Genomic DNA, 16485 nt, shown 5'->3' with positions numbered 1-16485 from the left:
TTCAGGAATGTCCCAGGTTATAAATTGCTTTATGATCCTCTTAACAAGTGTATTAGTCTCTTGAGTTTAAAAGTGGTTCATAATTCCTATTTCAATTATCCTAAGAATAGTCCTGTGAATTATTTTTATAATACTTTATTAATTTTCCATTTTATATCATTTAAATATAATCTTTTTTTTTCACACTATTATTTGCTCATATGAGCTAATCAACTTCCCTCCCTCCCGCCTCATGGTTACCATAATTCCTTTCTATGTCATATCATTTGTTTACATTTCATCCATTTCTATTGCCCCATTTTAAAATATTTGTGTAAAAAGGTATAAATCAAAAATTTTACAAGTCTTCTTAAGTCAGTCCTGCTAGTGTGTTAACTGGTTGCAGTTGTCCTTCAAATATTGTATAAATTTACCCCAAGTCTTTTTGGAAAGTTTGATCACGTTTGTTTCGGATTTTCCGGTTTCCTTTGCCAGCTCTGCATATTCCATCATCTTCGTCTGCCACTCTTCTAATGTTGGTAATTCCTGTTGCTTCCATTTTGGGGCTAGCAAAGTCCTTGCTGCCATTGTTGCATATCTAAACAGTTTTTGGTCTTTCTTTGGAATTTCTTCAGCTACTATACCCAATAAGAATGCTTCTGGTTTTTTGACAAATATACTTTTGTACATTTTCTTTAACTCATTATTTATCATTTCCCAGAAAACCTTTCCTTTACTACATGTCCACCACATATGATAGAAATTCCCTTCCTTTTCTTTACATTTCCAACATTTCTTCTCTTTTGTTTTATATATTTTAGCAAGTTTAGTTGGTGTTAAATACCACCTATACATCATTTTCATAATATTTTCTTTCAATGCTCTACAGGCATTCCTTAATTCCATAACCTTTCCCATGCCTCTAACAAATAGTCCTGTGAATTAAGCCATTACTTCCATTTTACAGATTACAATCTGAGGAGGCTGTGGTCTCAAGGTCCATCAGGTGCTCCCATGGCTCAGATTTAATACACTTCTGGGCTGTGATAGCCATGAGTCATTTGAGAATTATATAGGAAAATCTTACATATGATTGTAGTCTCAGTGTATAATTTAACCTTCAACAGGGTGGGGAACCTTTATAAAATAAAATGCCTTAAACCTGGCCCAGCAGCATATAGTTGCCCCAACGCCCATGCAGTTGTTTCAACAAAATTGTCACAATCTGGCTGCTGCATTTTGCACTAACTGCAACTTCTAGTCAAGAGTTAACACGCATAAGAGTGCATTGCAATAATTCACTCTTGAGATTGCACTGCATATATCACTGTCGCCATTTGTGGCATATCGGCCAAAGCTAGTAGAAAGCACTCCTAGCCACTGAAGACACTTGGCCTCCAGCATCAGCAATCGAGAAGTACTCTTAGCCTAACAGCCTGCTTCTTCAGATGTAGTTCAACTCCATCCTGAACATGCAGTTGATCAGACCTAGGAACTATTCACACATAGGACTGAGGTTTTTTTTTATTCACCACTCCAGCCCACCTCTTAAGTCCAGGTACTGGCCAAGGAATTGTGCAGTAATACATGATTCAGATGTTACAGAGAAATAGAGATGTGTGTCATCAGCATACTGATGACTCTGTGTCTGTGACCCAGATCACCTAATTACTGCACCCAGCTGCTTCATCTAGAAGTTAAATAGCATTTGGGGAAGGGGCACTGCAGCATCCTACAACACAATTGCGAAGGAGCTGAAAGGCAGTCATCCAATGCGTTGTTGTTTAGTCGTTTAGTCATGTCCGACTCTTCGTGGTCCCATGGACCAGAGCACTCCAGGCACTTCTGTCTTCCACTGCCTCCCGCAGTTTGGTCATACTCATGCTGGTAGCTTCAAGAACACTATCCAACCGTCTTGTCCTCTGTCGTCCCCTTCTCCTTGTGCCCTCCATCTTTCCCAACATCAGGGTCTTTTCCAGGGAGTCTTCTCTTCTCATGAGGTGGCCAAAGTATTGGAGCCTCAGCTTCACGATCTGTCCTTCCAGTGAGCACTCAGGGCTGATCTCCTTAAGAATGGATAGGTTTGATCTTCTTGCAGTCCATGGGACTCTCCAATGCTTACTGTCTGGAAATGATCACAGAAGTAGTGGAACCTCCTATACTGTGTCCCCAACTTGCAGAGGTAATCGAGGAGGATTCCATGGTTCATGCTATTGAAAGCTACAGCAAAAGGGAAGCAAGAGTAACAGAGTAGCACTCACTCACCCCCCCCCAAGACAGTGGTTCTTAAGGGGTGTGGTGCACCACACAGGTGTGGCAGGAGAGGATAGCAAGTGTGGTAGGAATATTCAAGGACAATCAAAGAAACTTTTAAACATTTCAGTACAGTATAGTTAGTATTTAAATTTTTTTTTTTAAAAAAAAAATCTATGATCAGAAACAGTATCCATGCCTCTCTTCAAGAGCATGGGCTATTATTCTACAGTTCTCCACGACATATTGTGAATAGGGATTTTCAACTCTGACAATTATGAAAGATCAGAAAAGAGAAAGGCTTCTTTGTGGTGTTGAGGTGATGAGAGTGTTTATCTCACATTAGACCTAATATAAATGAGATTACCCAGCAAAAGCAAGCTCCCACCTCTCACTGAGTTTGTATAATACTTAAGGTACATATGTGAGAGGCTTGTTTATAATTATATTTTGAGAATGATTCATGTTCTTATGTAGCTGCATTCTTTTATACTTTCTCATGGTCATATTACAAAGTAGTTGTGTTCTATGTGTTTTAGCACTGCTACGAGTTGTTTCTTTTTGTTTTCCAATGCATTTCTTACCAATAAAAAATTCTGTGTGGCACAAGCAAATTTTTATTCCGAAGGGGGAGGTTCCAGAGAAGCGAATTGCCAGGAGCTAAGGAACAGTTAACCATGATGTTGAACTGTGTTGGAAGAAGGTTTGGATCTGAAGTGTCTCTTGCATTTGTTCATAGAGAAGTTGTCAATTCTCCCCCATCCCTGGTGTCCCATACTGTAACCACTCTTGGTAGCCCTTTGATCATCAAGTGGATTTTTGGAGGACATGAAAGGCTGTACCAAGAAATGGGGTATGAAAAGCCACTGTGTTCATGAATCACTGTATGTTGTTCTTTGGAACAGTGTTTAAAATTTGCCATGTGCATTTTGTATCTGGCTATTGGCACTTGCAACCGAGTGAAGATGCCTAGGTTCCAGGATGGTGCCTGACGTTTCCACCTTCTGGAGGTGCATGCCTGGGGATGCTTGGATCTTGACTGTTTTCACACACTAGCAACACATCCTGTAGAATTCTATTCATTACATTTTATCTGCACAATCATAATGAATTTCAGGAACCAAAAAGTCATATTGAAAAATACCACTTTTGAACTGACTGGCCCCAAAATGGCAACTAGGCATTCTGTTTTGACAACTGTAACTCTGGTTTGGCACCTAGCTTATATATCTGAGTTTCTAACACTGCTTTGGAGCCAATCAAAATGGTTGCATTTTCTAAGAGGTGGCATTGAAATTGTCATTTTACCTGCGCCAGGAAACTGATGTCTAATCCTCCAGGTTGTATTATTGATTGGTTGGAGAACCTAGAACTACTTTGTAGGTGGGTAGACTCTTTCCCCCCCTTTGTGAATAAGCTTCACAGGAAATGAATAGTGGGGATATCTTTTCATGGTGGTTGGAAGACCAGTAAATCAGCTGAACTGTTAAGCAGTCCACTCTTCAAGGTTTTCTAAAGTGCACACAGCATTAGTATAAGTGAACCTGATAGTTTACACTTTTACATTAAAACTACAATTATTATTTTTGCCTATCACATAAAGTGAATTTTCACCTGAGTCAGTATTAAGTGGTCTCAGATAACTGACGTAAATAGAGCAGATAGTTTACGTGCTGTTCTTTAGAGGTTTTGACATCATTACTTCTACTTACTAGGAAGCTTTAGCCATCTGCCAACTGAGCTTGATACAGCTAGTAGGAAGATGTAGTACAGCTTTGCATATGAGTAATCATCTAATTTTCTGTTTAACAGGCTTAGGATGCTAATCACTGTTACCTGACTTCAGTAGAAAAGAATCTGAGAAGACAGAGGAATGGCTGGTTGCGATTTCATGATTTAAGTTTTTGCTTTGCACAAGTTGCAGGCTAGCTGGCAGAGCTGTTGCTATGGAAACAAACAGTCAGCTCCTGAGAGTGCCAATGGAATGCTAATCTGGTATAAATGAGGAGTTCCAGCTGCTGCCCAAAGGTGGGAGACATGAGAGAGGAAATGAAGGGAATTAAACCATGTTCCATTATTTCAGTATATATCTACTCAATATTGGCATCTTTTTATATGTGCTTCAAAGACTGTAGTAGCTGGAAATAAAATGCTTCCATTATAAATACAAAAATTAAAGTCTTCCGTTAGTGTGGTCATTTCCCACCATCTACATATTTTAGATGTTTACTAGAAATTATGAAGTGACTTTGAACTTAATGTTGTTCTTAGCTAGTGCAATAATCAGGCTATGAAGATTGGTGCACTGGTGTGATTAATCAACATTCTTCAGTCACAGATTTAAGTCCTGCTAAATTGGTGAGACTGACAACAAGCAAGGAGTTGATTTGGGACTCTTAGTGTTGTTCTCCAACTCTTTCCAACAAATTCTAAATTTGATTAAAAATGATGCTCTTTTTTCTTTTACAGAAACTGTATTGTGGTATTGTTTAATTAAATTAAATTAATTAACTGCACATCTATAATGACCTTTGAACTTGTTTGTATTTGAAGACATCTTGCTCTGCTGTACAGTTGAAATCAATATGCTCAGATCTGATATGCAAGAAAATCTTTAAAACAATTCTGAGTAGTACTTATTATATTTATATACCAACCTTTATGGAGACCACAGGGTGACATAATAATAATAAAAAATAATTTTTTTATTTATACCCTGACCTCCCTGGCCAAAGCCGGTCTCAGGGCAGCTAACACCAGTAAAATTACAATAAAAACATAAGGGGGGGGGGCGAGAAACTAGTTTATTAAAATATGGGTTAAAATACAATTTAAAATGCAGCCTCATTTTAATAGTAGCCCCTAGATCAAAAAAACTACAAGGGGAGGGAAACATAAGGGTCAGACTGAGTCCAAACCAAAGGCCAGGTGGAACAGCTCTGTCTTGCAGGCCCTGCGGAAAGATGTCAAGTCCCGCAGGGCCCTAGTCTCTTGTGACAGAGCATTCCACCAGATCGGGGCCAGTACTGAAAAGGCCCTGGCCCTTACAACATGAAACACCTTGGTCCTGCCTTGGTAATGGACTGGATGAGAGCCAACAAACAATCTCAATCCAGATACGAATGAGGCTCTGTTAGTGGGCAGTTCTCTAGACAGGATGGATGGAAGGTTCCCTGCTCTTGATGGGGTTTCGCTCCCTCTGCAGCAGTGGGTATGTAGCTTGGGGATACTCCTGTATCCTTTGCTGTCACTTGAATTTCAGGTGGCCTCAGTGGTGCAGAGTGCCTTCCATCAGCTTCGGCTGGTGGCATAGCTGTGCCTCTATCTGGAAAGGGATAACCTAATTTTTGTCGTCTGTGCTCTGGTAAGCCTTTGTAGATGGTTTAGAAACTTCAGCTGGTGCAGAATTTGGTGGCCAGGCTGCTCACTGGTGCAAGAGGCTTTCAGCATATTACACCAATCCTGGCTCAACTACACTGACTGCTAATTAGTTTCCAGGCCCAGTGCAAAGTGCTGGTTTTGACCTGTAAAGCCTTAAACAGCTCAGGTCTGCAATACCTCAAGGACCACCTCTCCCCAAATGAAGCAACCCAGACCCTGCAATCATCATCAGAGGCTCTTCATGTCCCTCCTCCACTAGAGATCCAGAGGGTGGTAACATGAGAACAGGCCTTTTCTGCACTGGCTCCCTGGTTGTGGAATGCTCGCCTTAGGGAGGCTTGCCTAGCGCCTTCATTACATATCTTTAGGTGCCAGGCAAAACCTTTCTCTATCACCAGGCCTTTTGCCTGATGAAAATTCTGTGGCCTTTTAGATGTGTTTGTGAAAAGAGGGAGTTTGGTTTGATTAGATTAGATTATTTCTGTTCTTTTGTATTTTTATGTCATGAACTTGCCCTGTGAATTTTGGATGAAGGATGGTGTGTGTGTGTGTAACATAAATTGAGTTTTTATAACTTTTAAACTGATCCGAATTATTTAAATTTAATTTAAATTTATCCTCCAATGTTTTTCATTTTTTATTCTAATGAACCAATGTGATTGTAAACATTTATAAATAGACCATTTTACTTAAAATCTTTATTTTTCTGGCTTTCTTTCATAGCAAAATCATGAAATATCTCCCAGTTTCTCTTGTACATTCATACTCTATAGACAAAATAGCTTGGTGACTTACTTCTGCTTGCTTACCCTTTATGAGCTAGACATTTACTTACACATATTTGAGCTTGTAAAACCTAGTAGCTGGAATGACTTCTCCTGTTCCTGAGGCCAGTGTCCCTGACTGTTAGTGTGTTTTTCTCACCCACCAACTTTCTCTCTCCTGTCAATCCACAAGGAATCTTGCTTAAAGAATGCACTTGCAAATCAATATAGTCCTGGTTATTTATGATTCTTCAGATTTGTAGTATTAGACTTTTAATTTAATCATCCAGCTTGTAGTATGAAGTTAAACATAGCATATCTTTATTGCTAATTACTAAGACCAAGGCCAATGTACTCCTCCAGATTCTATCATTTATTTTAAGTAGATGGGAGTAAAAGGAATTAAACAGTGTAAACAGAAACTTGTTTTACTAAGTTTGAAACTTTGTCATGGTCAGTCTTTCCTTAATAGCCATCATGTTCTAATTAAATGATGATCACTCAGACCATTCAGCAATAAAGTTTAAAAAAACGTACACCTCCTGTATGTCACATAATTTGAAGCCTGTGTCCTTTATGTTTTTTGCATAAACCACAATATTCAAAATGAGATATGCCAACTGTGGATTGTGAACTAAAGTGGGAAGGAATCCTCCCAGTTTGAAGCTAGTGCAGAATAATCATTTTCTAAACTATAAGCTTTGAAGATGGGCATAATGAAACAAAAAACGTTTTTAGTCGTTGTTGTTTTAACTGAACAGTTATTCTTCTGAGTAACAAAGGCAAATGAGAGAGATCAGAAACTGATAATGGTGGTCCACAAAAGTACCGGTTTGCAACAGAGGCACAGTTAACCTGAAGCTAGGTAACAGAATAATCTAAAGGACTAGCCAGGAACAGCAGAATAGGACAGGGTGGCAGATCCACAACTGCATCTAAAGTCCTACTCCTTCTACCAGCCTTGGTAAAAGGTGTGGAGGAGAGGGCAGTTGTTCCTGACATTTTTTGCTGCAATTAGCTCCATTAGTCATTGCCACCAGTGGGAACATTGCTGGTGGTAGCATGCACTTTTCCAAACTTTCATCGGACATGCCAGGGTTCCTTTATTGTGGTGGAGTTAGTAGCTCCCACCAGCAGGCAGATCAGGGGTTGGGATTGCTATCTTAGTTGAGGGAAGACTGTGAGCCTTGAAAACTCATAGGAGGGAAATAAGGAAGCTGTCAGTGATTCCTAAAGCAAGGACTTTTACTGATGGGAAAATCTATGTGATAAAATTAGAGTAACAAACTTCCTGTAAATTAAATCTTCAGAACCTCCACATGCAGTCGGAATGCCTCAAAATCAAATCCCTTTGGACAGCAGTTCTATAAGAAATATGCAAAATAACTAAACAGGTATTAGAACACACCCCAGAACTGGCCGTAGTAAACATCTTCCAAGATAATAATGCCCACACACTTTATAAAGAGCTCATAACCCACCTTCTGTCAGCAGCCAGAAGTATCATAGCCAGACACTGAGGAGACCTGTCAGGAGTAAGCATAGACTAATGGTATCAAATAGTATGGGGGGAAAGCCTTATTAGAAAAACTAACCAATAAACTGAAACTGACATGGGGACAAATAGGAGAAGACGCCTTAACCCTGGTATGGTTCCCCTTTATCACATACATAACCCAACAAGACAACAAGAATCTGCCGACAGCATACAAACCATTTTGGCTAACCTGATCCAAAAATACACACACACGCACACCCCACTCACAAACAAAAACAAATCTCACTACAGCCAACCAAAGATAACCTACCACACCTTAGGCCCCACCCCCAACCTCTCACCGCCAAGGAAGTAAACAAGCAAATAGTAAGAGAACCCATACAAGTGATGCTGACACAAAACCCCACACAAACACTAAGTAGAAGAATTGCCACCCGACCCCACCCCACTCACCATTCCCCCCCTCTTTTTTTCCTAACCTCACACTCTGTGCAACACTCACGTCTCACAACAAATGAAACTGATCTGAAATAAAATACAACTTGAAAAAAGACAATGCACATATTTTGGTAAAGAAATCTTTAATATTTTTTTTTTTTTTAAAAAAAGAACAACTAATCACTAAATCATATTATGTTGTCCTTATCCAAGTACTGATTCACCTGTGTGCATTGCACATACAGCCTTGGGAACTTTTAGGTTACCTGCTGGTTTTGAGGGTCCTTCCCTTCCTCTGCCAGTGTAGTTATCTGCATTTGTACATGTAGCAGTGTACAAATTCCCCCACAATATGAGCAATTGGCTTTTACCTTGGAGGGAGAATGTGGAAATCTCTGTACCCAAGTATTTCTGCTAAATTTACTGATAGCAACTGAATGTAACTGTAACATTAGGTGAAGTTAATTTTACTGTGTTGTTTTTGTATTTTCTCAGATTTTCTTGTTGGAAATTTATTTTCATCTTGATCTGGTGACGCATATGAAGAATTGGTTCATGCTATAATGGATTTTAAGTGGTACCTTCAAGAAAATAGGCCTTATAATAGAGTTTATGTCTGACAAGTGGTACGACTTACTGCATACAACAATGACAACCTCTCATATGAATGGGCATATAACAGAAGATTCTGACAGTGAAACAAAAAATGTGGATCTTGTACCGCTTGAGGAGCCTCAGAGGCACAGAGAGATGGCTGTTGATTGCCCTGGTGATCTGGGAACCAGGATGATGCCACTGCGGAGGAGTGCTCAGCTTGAGCGAATTAGACAACAACAAGAGGACCTAAGGCGAAGGCGGGAAGAAGATGGAAAGAAACAGGAACTGGACCTTAATTCTTCTATGCGGTTGAAGAAGCTAGCTCAAATTCCTCCCAAAACTGGAATAGACAACCCTATGTTTGACACAGGCGAAGGAGTTATTCTAGAGAGCCCACATTGTGCTGTGAAAATCCTAGGTATGTATAACTTGGAATGAAACTTTTTAATGAAACTCCTGCTGGTGCCAAATGCTGCGGCTACACAGTTAATGGGGATAGACTATCACCAGCACCTAACTCTGGTGCTCAAAAAATTTTCACTGGCTGCCCATATGCTACCAAGCCAGGTTCAGGGTGCTTGTATTAATTTACAAGGCCCTTAACAATTTGTGTCCAGGATACCTCAAGGATCTCCTAATCACTTATATCCCTAAACTGAACACATGTCTTCAGGGGAGTCACTGTTAGTGGTTCCCCAAGGATCATATACACAGCCCATAAATAACCACCAGGAGCCATGTGTTTAGAACTGTGGGCCCAATTTTGTGGAACTTCCTTCTGGTTGACGTCAGACAGCCCCCTCCCTACTGAACTTGCAGCATCTAATGAAGACTTTTTTTCCCCAGCAGGCATTTCATTTGAAGTTTGATGTTAATGGTTTTAATTGATTTTTACTTTTTGTATTGTATCACTGTAAACTACTTAGAGACAATTGTAGTATAGCAGTATAAATTGTTTAAATAAATAAAATTTAGGAACCATGTGCTCTGCAGGATAACATTTGGAGAGCGCTTTAAAATGCTGCTATTATATTTGTTTTAAGTTCAGAAAGCATTTCAGAAACTTACTAGGCAAAGCACATGCCATGCATGAATATGAGATGCATACTAATGAGAGTGAACAACAGAGAGGCTCTAAGCAAAATGTTTGTATTGCAAATAAATTAATGCAAATCTAACATACTGATATGTTAAGGAGAAATACATGGTAAGCCAAACAGCCATGCCTGGGGAGACACCAGGCAAAGGGCAACAATAATATTTGCTATGCCTGACAGGACTGGAAGTTAACAGTTAAAAATTAGTATCGCTATACATGAACAAGCAACAAAGCTACTGCCTGGGCACATAACAACAACAATCCTATTATAGCTTAGCCAAAGTATGTATAACTGAAATAATCACACATTTACCCTCTGCTTATTCCACCTCCATTTTTCCCATTCCTGAAGCCCTTAGTGTGAGGACCAGTCAAGAAACATGTACACGGATAGTGCTGTATAAATTAATAACTAAATGATAGCGCAGAATTTATGAAAGCAAATATCTATTCCCCTAGGTTTGGACTATATTCCTATATACATTCCTACTGATGGGCATATTATTTGAGTAAAATGATGACCTAATATAATTGTTGGGGTAAATTAAGTGTAAAGCAGTAAGATATATAAAGGTGGTTAAAGGTAATTTTCTAGCTGCTATAATGTTAACTGAAAGTTTTCTTTATATTATGGGAGTTGGTAAATCACACCAAACTGGGTTCTGCAAATTCTTGTCTAGTTCATTTTCTGTCTCTTCAACACCTAAGTCTCTAGTTGCAGTGACCTCTGGAGGCAAAGCAGTGGCTATAACGATAGCATGTCAAATCAGACATCATGCCACACAAGTTATGATCTGCAATCCACCTCAAACCATAATCATATATACACTAATAAGAATTGGCATTCAAAAGAACCAGGTTTGTTATGTAGCTAAAATAGCACCATCCAAACACAAGAGGAGATAGAAGCAGGGTTGATACATTCCCACATATGACAGAAATATGGTAACATTTTACAACTAAACCTTAAGGGAGGAACCCACACAATGCTGACTGGTTTGCAGGATGGGCACAGAAAAGGGGGTAAATGAAGTGGATTAAGGCTTGAACAGGAGCACTCTACACTGAAACATTTTCTTGTAGTCCGTACCCGTAACTTCTGATTTGCGGTTTGCTAGCCAGTTGCTAACCATCACATGAAACCATGATTACGGTAAGTGTCAGTAAATATGGCTGGGTAGATCATCTGAACTGTTTTGTAGTAAGGAACTTGGGTAAAATTGCCACTGGACTTAAAATAAAATGTTTCTGGAACTATAAGTGGTTTTTAATGAAAGTAGCTACATCCAGCATAGGTAATCACAACAATATAGACATGCACTTTCACTTTCATCTGCAAAAAATGATTTGTTAGCTACAATATAATAGTGTTGCAACTCTTTCAACTTAGTTACTGTTACTTTGCATCAGTTTCATAAATTGTTGACCTGTGTTGCCTTTAAAGGCACTGGTTGTATTTTAACTTTATAAATATGACTTAGAGCAGGGGTCAGCAAACTTTTTCAGCAGGGGGCCGGTCCACTGTCCCTCAGACCTTTCAGGGGGCCAGACTATATATTTTTTTTGAGGGGGATGATGATGCAAGAGCACCATGAGCCCCGGTGGCTGCTTACCTGTGTCTTGTGAGCAGCAGGAGCTGACAGCGGCAGAGGGACGGTGAGTGGCGCGCAAAAGGGCTCCGGAGAGGGGCTGCTTAAAATGGCGGCCGTTGAAGCACTTCTGCTGCTGGCACCAACAAAGCCCATCCCCCTTCCTCCTCTAGGCAGGGTGGGGAGAAGCCAGGAGGAGGGAGGGAGGAGCCACTACCCCCGTGTGAGGGAGAGGGAAAGAACACGCGCTGGCAATCCACGTGGCGATTCCCGGACTGTTCATGGGCCGGATCCAGAAGGCAATTGGGCCTGATCCGGCCCATGGACCTTAGTTTGCCTACCCATGATTTAGAGCAAGCAGTCTGAACCTGTTGCTGTGGTGATGAGGAGAGATTTAATTTGAGAAAATGCTACACTTGTGACTTGATTTTTGCAGACCTATAACCAGTCTTAGATATAGTATATGTAGGGGGTCCAGTATTCATTCTCTTAATTCTTTATTTCATTAAAAGATTCTGCTTTCTGTAGCCAAAGTCCTAACCAAAGCTTCATTTTTCACAGCATTCCGCATGGAAATGCTGCAGAATTGTTATGTGTACTGCATTCTGCCTTGTGGTTTTTACTCATGAGAGTGTTCTGCTAAATTCCTGTCAGTTACAGTGTCATGCAGGGAGGATTAATATATGTGAAAGCCCATCACAGCAGGTGTGGAATGGCTTAATCTCTGCTGAGAGAGAACCCATCCAAGGATGGCTTTCACTATTTGGAAAAGCTCTGCCAGATGGGACTTCATGGAGACATTGGCAACTGTCACCAAAATACAGCCTGAGTAGCATTCACAGCCTAGGCATTGGTTAGAACCTACTAGTCGGCAAAGCTCTTGTTCCATGTGTAGTCCTTCTTGATACCATTTACATGTTGGTTCTGTAGGGTGGAAAGCCACTGAGGCTGGCTTTGAGCATGCTTACAGATTAGTCCCATCAGTTCATTCTGATGGGTTTGTGGACAGAAAGTCCCAAAGGTCTAGAATTCTTTTGGTTGCATCCAAATCTTTGACATTAACTTGCTAAAGCAACCTTCAGAATAGGAATTTCCTTCAACAGGGGTGGAAAGGGTAATACAACATCTGCAGGGATTATGGTTTTTTACCTGTTTTAATATTTTTTACCTCTGTCTTTCTTCAGTCTCCAGTAAAATAAGACTGTCATTTTATGCATTAGTGCATTAATACTAGAATAAATACTTGCTAATTTGAGGAACTTGTAGGGGAAATACCCACATTTATGTGAAAGTTTGCAGATCACATGTAAGTGAGGTCTCAAGTTTTCAGCCTTCGAAGTAGTTGTGCTTATGAGTAGCTGAATATTGACATCTTTAAATTTCAAAGGGTAGAATAAAATAAGCACTAAAGAACTGCACTGTGTATTTATAGCATGGATTTTTCTGTAAGCATAGCATATTTTCTGCTTTCTAGATTCAACAGTTGACACTTTTGCTGAACTTCAAAACAAAATTCTAGCTTGCTCTGAAAGCTGTCAAACTTGGTTTAAATGTGTGGCTGTGCAAAGAATTCTATATATTTTATTTTATTTATTTTATTTATTATTTTTTTATTTTATTTTATTTTATTTTATTTTATTTTATTTTATTTTATTTTATTTTATTTTATTTTATTTTATTTACTTTACTTTACTTTACTTTACTTTACTTTACTTTACTTTACTTTACTTTACTTTACTTTACTTTACTTTACTTTATTTGGAAAGGAGCAGCATATAACTGCTATTGTACCCCAGGAATGTGGCAGTTTGCTAACATCGTTCCTTCCCTAACTAGTTTGTCATATGAGTACTTTTCCTCAAAAATCAGAAATGAATAAATCAAACACTTCACCCGTTGATATACCGTACTTTTCCATCTATAAGACTACCATATGTAAAAGACACGCCCCCCATTTTGGGGGACTCAGTTTTAAGAAAATGAGGGGAGATGGCACAAAGTTGTTGAGCTTTCCCCCCCATGCAGCTGCGGGCAGGAAACACTCCCTAGATCGTTTCCCTCACACTGTGGCATCGCAGGAAGTTGCGCTCCAGCCAACCAACAGGCGGGTGTGCTGCTCCTCCCCCATGCCAGTATCTGTGTATTGGACGACGCCAGTTTTTTTGACACGATTTTTGAGTCAAAAACATCATCTAATACATGGAAAAATACGGTAATACTGTTCTGCATGTTAAGCATAAGTGATTCTGCATTTTTAATACACATGCTCACACAGGACTATTGTTTCTGTTTGCATTTGTATTTTTCTTCAGGATGCAAGTTGGCTATAGTTTGTTGTTTGTCAAGGAAGAAAGCAAAAAAACAACAACCCTGCAACTATTCCCTCCTCTTCCTCATTTCTTTTTTTTACCTTAAATATAGCTGCTTTTAGATTTTGTCATACTTAAATCATGCATGCATTGCCTTGGGTTGTAAAGTTCCAAAAGAAAATAGTCCTTTCACCTGTTAATTACTAGTGATATTCCCAAATAAGAATTTGCTTCAGAGAGCAAGGCATATATTATTGCCTGTCCTATTCTTCAGAGATGCCTAGTTCAACATTTATTTAATATGACCCAGCACAATTTCCTCTGCCTCCTTCAAATCTGCTTTCCTGTCATGTTGAAAAAGAATCCTCCCCTTAGTTGCACTTCTGTTTATTTTCTGGTATTAATTTGAGCGATATGCACATTGGATGTCTACCCTGTTGCTGCTGAAATCAGAAAATATAGAGTATCGCATAAGGTAACAGTAACAGTTCCAAAGTATTGAGAAGAAATCTTGCTTTATTGTGAGTAAACCATGTTCTGTTCAAGTTTGGGAGAGGAAGGGTGGACAGCTTTTTCCTTCTGCCAGAAGCTCTTTGTACTTCTTGAGATGCTACTCTGCTTCAGACCTTTGTCCACTGTCAGCATGAGAGAAGAGCTAAAAAGCTCCTGTGCATATACAGAATACCATTTGTAGTACTTTTTGTGCCAGCCTATGTTTTCTTTTAATTGTGAAAAGCTGTGGGGAGTTAATATTAATGTATGACTCATCACTTTAGCTAGAAAATGGGAGTTATTGTGATGTATCTATATTTTTAAGACCAACATACCAAATCTAGAATTAAACTTGTAATGCCTATTTTGCTGTTGGTGAAGCCGAGATAGAATAGGGTTGTCTTTACTGTATGAGAACAGTGGGGTGTTTTTGATCTTTTACCTTTTCAACATTCACTCTTACTGCGGTCCTCCTTTAGCCTCTTAAGGTGTTCATATTTTGTGTGGAGAGGTGGCACTTAAGGAAAATTCTCCCCCCTCCCCAACACGTTCTGTGTGTGTTTCGGGGGGGGGGGCAGCCTTCATGCTCTGTTCTGGGTTCTTTGAGCTGCCAGAGTTCATATCTGGAAGAGAGAGAATACAGGGGCAGAAGAAGTGCTATAAGAGCCTTGTTCTTGTTGGGAGGAGGAGGTTGTGCAGAAGAGGCAAAATGCTAAGCAGGCTAATGTACCCATCACATGTGTATTAATAATTTCTGAGGGTGGGGCGGGGAGAGAGAAATGTTTCTGCAGAGTTAAACTTACACTGCAGCTATGGGTACAAATTGCCTATCAATTCATATTAACATATTAAACTGGCTTGCATGTCACATTAAACCATAAGTTAGCTCAAAAGACTCTGCTTCACTCCTCCCCTGCTCCTTTCTTTAGTGTGCTAGGAAACAAACAAACCAGAGGCTTCTCTTTCCACAATATGTGAACCTGTGCTCATGGTTTCTTTTTCTCCCAACAAACTACAATGGTAAACTCATTGACTTTAAATCAGAATTTATCCTATGGTTTAAAGTGACATATGAACCAGGTCATTCACTTCCAATAGAGTATGTCTTTTGGTGACTTTTTATGTTGACTTACATTAAATGTTTCTGATAAAATATGCATGCCACCTGTGTCTAGATATTACTTACTTTGAGACCCTTCTAAAGAATGATAGCAAATCTTTACTACTTTTCAAAGTACAAAATGAGATAAAAATCATTTATGTTCCAATGAAAGTTCACAACTCAAGAATTCGTTTTCTGTTCTCTTTTCCTTTCATGTTTCAGGCTGTGTGTGTGTGTGTGTGTGTGTGTGTGTTGTGGAATGATAGAGCTATCTCTGTCTTATCCTCTACTCCACCTCCCCCACAATTAAACTATTTGTCTTTAAGCCATAAGAAAGCTGTGACTTTTATATCCACAGAACTGACAACAGTGCATAATTTATCTTCCTTTGTGTAATCATCTGAGTATATAGCACAGTGGTGTTATGAACCCTTCCTGTTCAGGAAAAACAGTCTCATGAGTGTGAACGGTTCTGAATTAAGTTGTGTGGGACACCCAGAAGAAGTGGCATGAAGTTCCAGGGAGGAATAGGATCCTAAAACAAGTGGTGCTGCTACTACCAAACAAGACCTACATAGACTGTTTCTTGATTGTGGAGCCTTAGTGATCTACATTGGATTAATGTGGGTGACTGCCCTTGTAATGCCCTGACGTCCAATATGACTTGAGAAGGGAGTTCAGAAAGAGTTGCTTCTTTGTATGTGGCTTCTTTTCTTCTTAATGCCAGTGTTGGATTTACTACACAAGCACACAATAGCAGACTGCATACACATAGCTGCATGCAAGGCTATCCTCCCATCCTTCTGTGCAAGTTTATTAGGGTCAAGTTTTGCCACCTGAGAAGGCAGTATAGGTTTAGAAGGATGCAAGTTCAGAAACTCTGACACTCATAATGGTGATGATGACCTTATTTTCACATCAAATAAAACTCCTGTTAATGTGAACTCCTGTGGCTCTGTCCCAGCTTCTGCCAACCTAGCAGTT

At 39.6% G+C, this 16485-nt stretch overlaps 1 protein-coding gene across 4 annotated transcripts in view; it reads left to right on the top strand.

Moving 5' to 3' along the window:
- The window catches only part of PALS1 (protein associated with LIN7 1, MAGUK p55 family member), a 51983-nt gene that overhangs the window by 10886 nt on the left and 24612 nt on the right, over positions 1-16485 (top strand). For 2 of the 4 annotated variants that reach the window (XM_081855875.1, XM_081855878.1), the window contains exon 2: positions 8809-9328. In XM_081855875.1, coding sequence (XP_081712001.1) covers positions 8926-9328 — 403 coding nt within the window. In that variant the 5' untranslated portion in view covers positions 8809-8925. Of the gene's footprint in view, positions 1-3549; positions 3616-4044; positions 4261-8808; positions 9329-16485 lie in introns of all 4 variants that reach the window. The other 2 variants (XM_081855876.1, XM_081855877.1) reach the window with 2 other exon arrangements.

Source organism: Podarcis erhardii (genome assembly GCF_964252035.2).
Source record: "Podarcis erhardii genome assembly, chromosome: 1".
Taxonomy (NCBI): Eukaryota; Metazoa; Chordata; class Lepidosauria; order Squamata; family Lacertidae; genus Podarcis; species Podarcis erhardii.
Note: the sequence above shows the minus strand (reverse complement) of the source record. Positions and strands in the feature narration are given on the sequence as shown.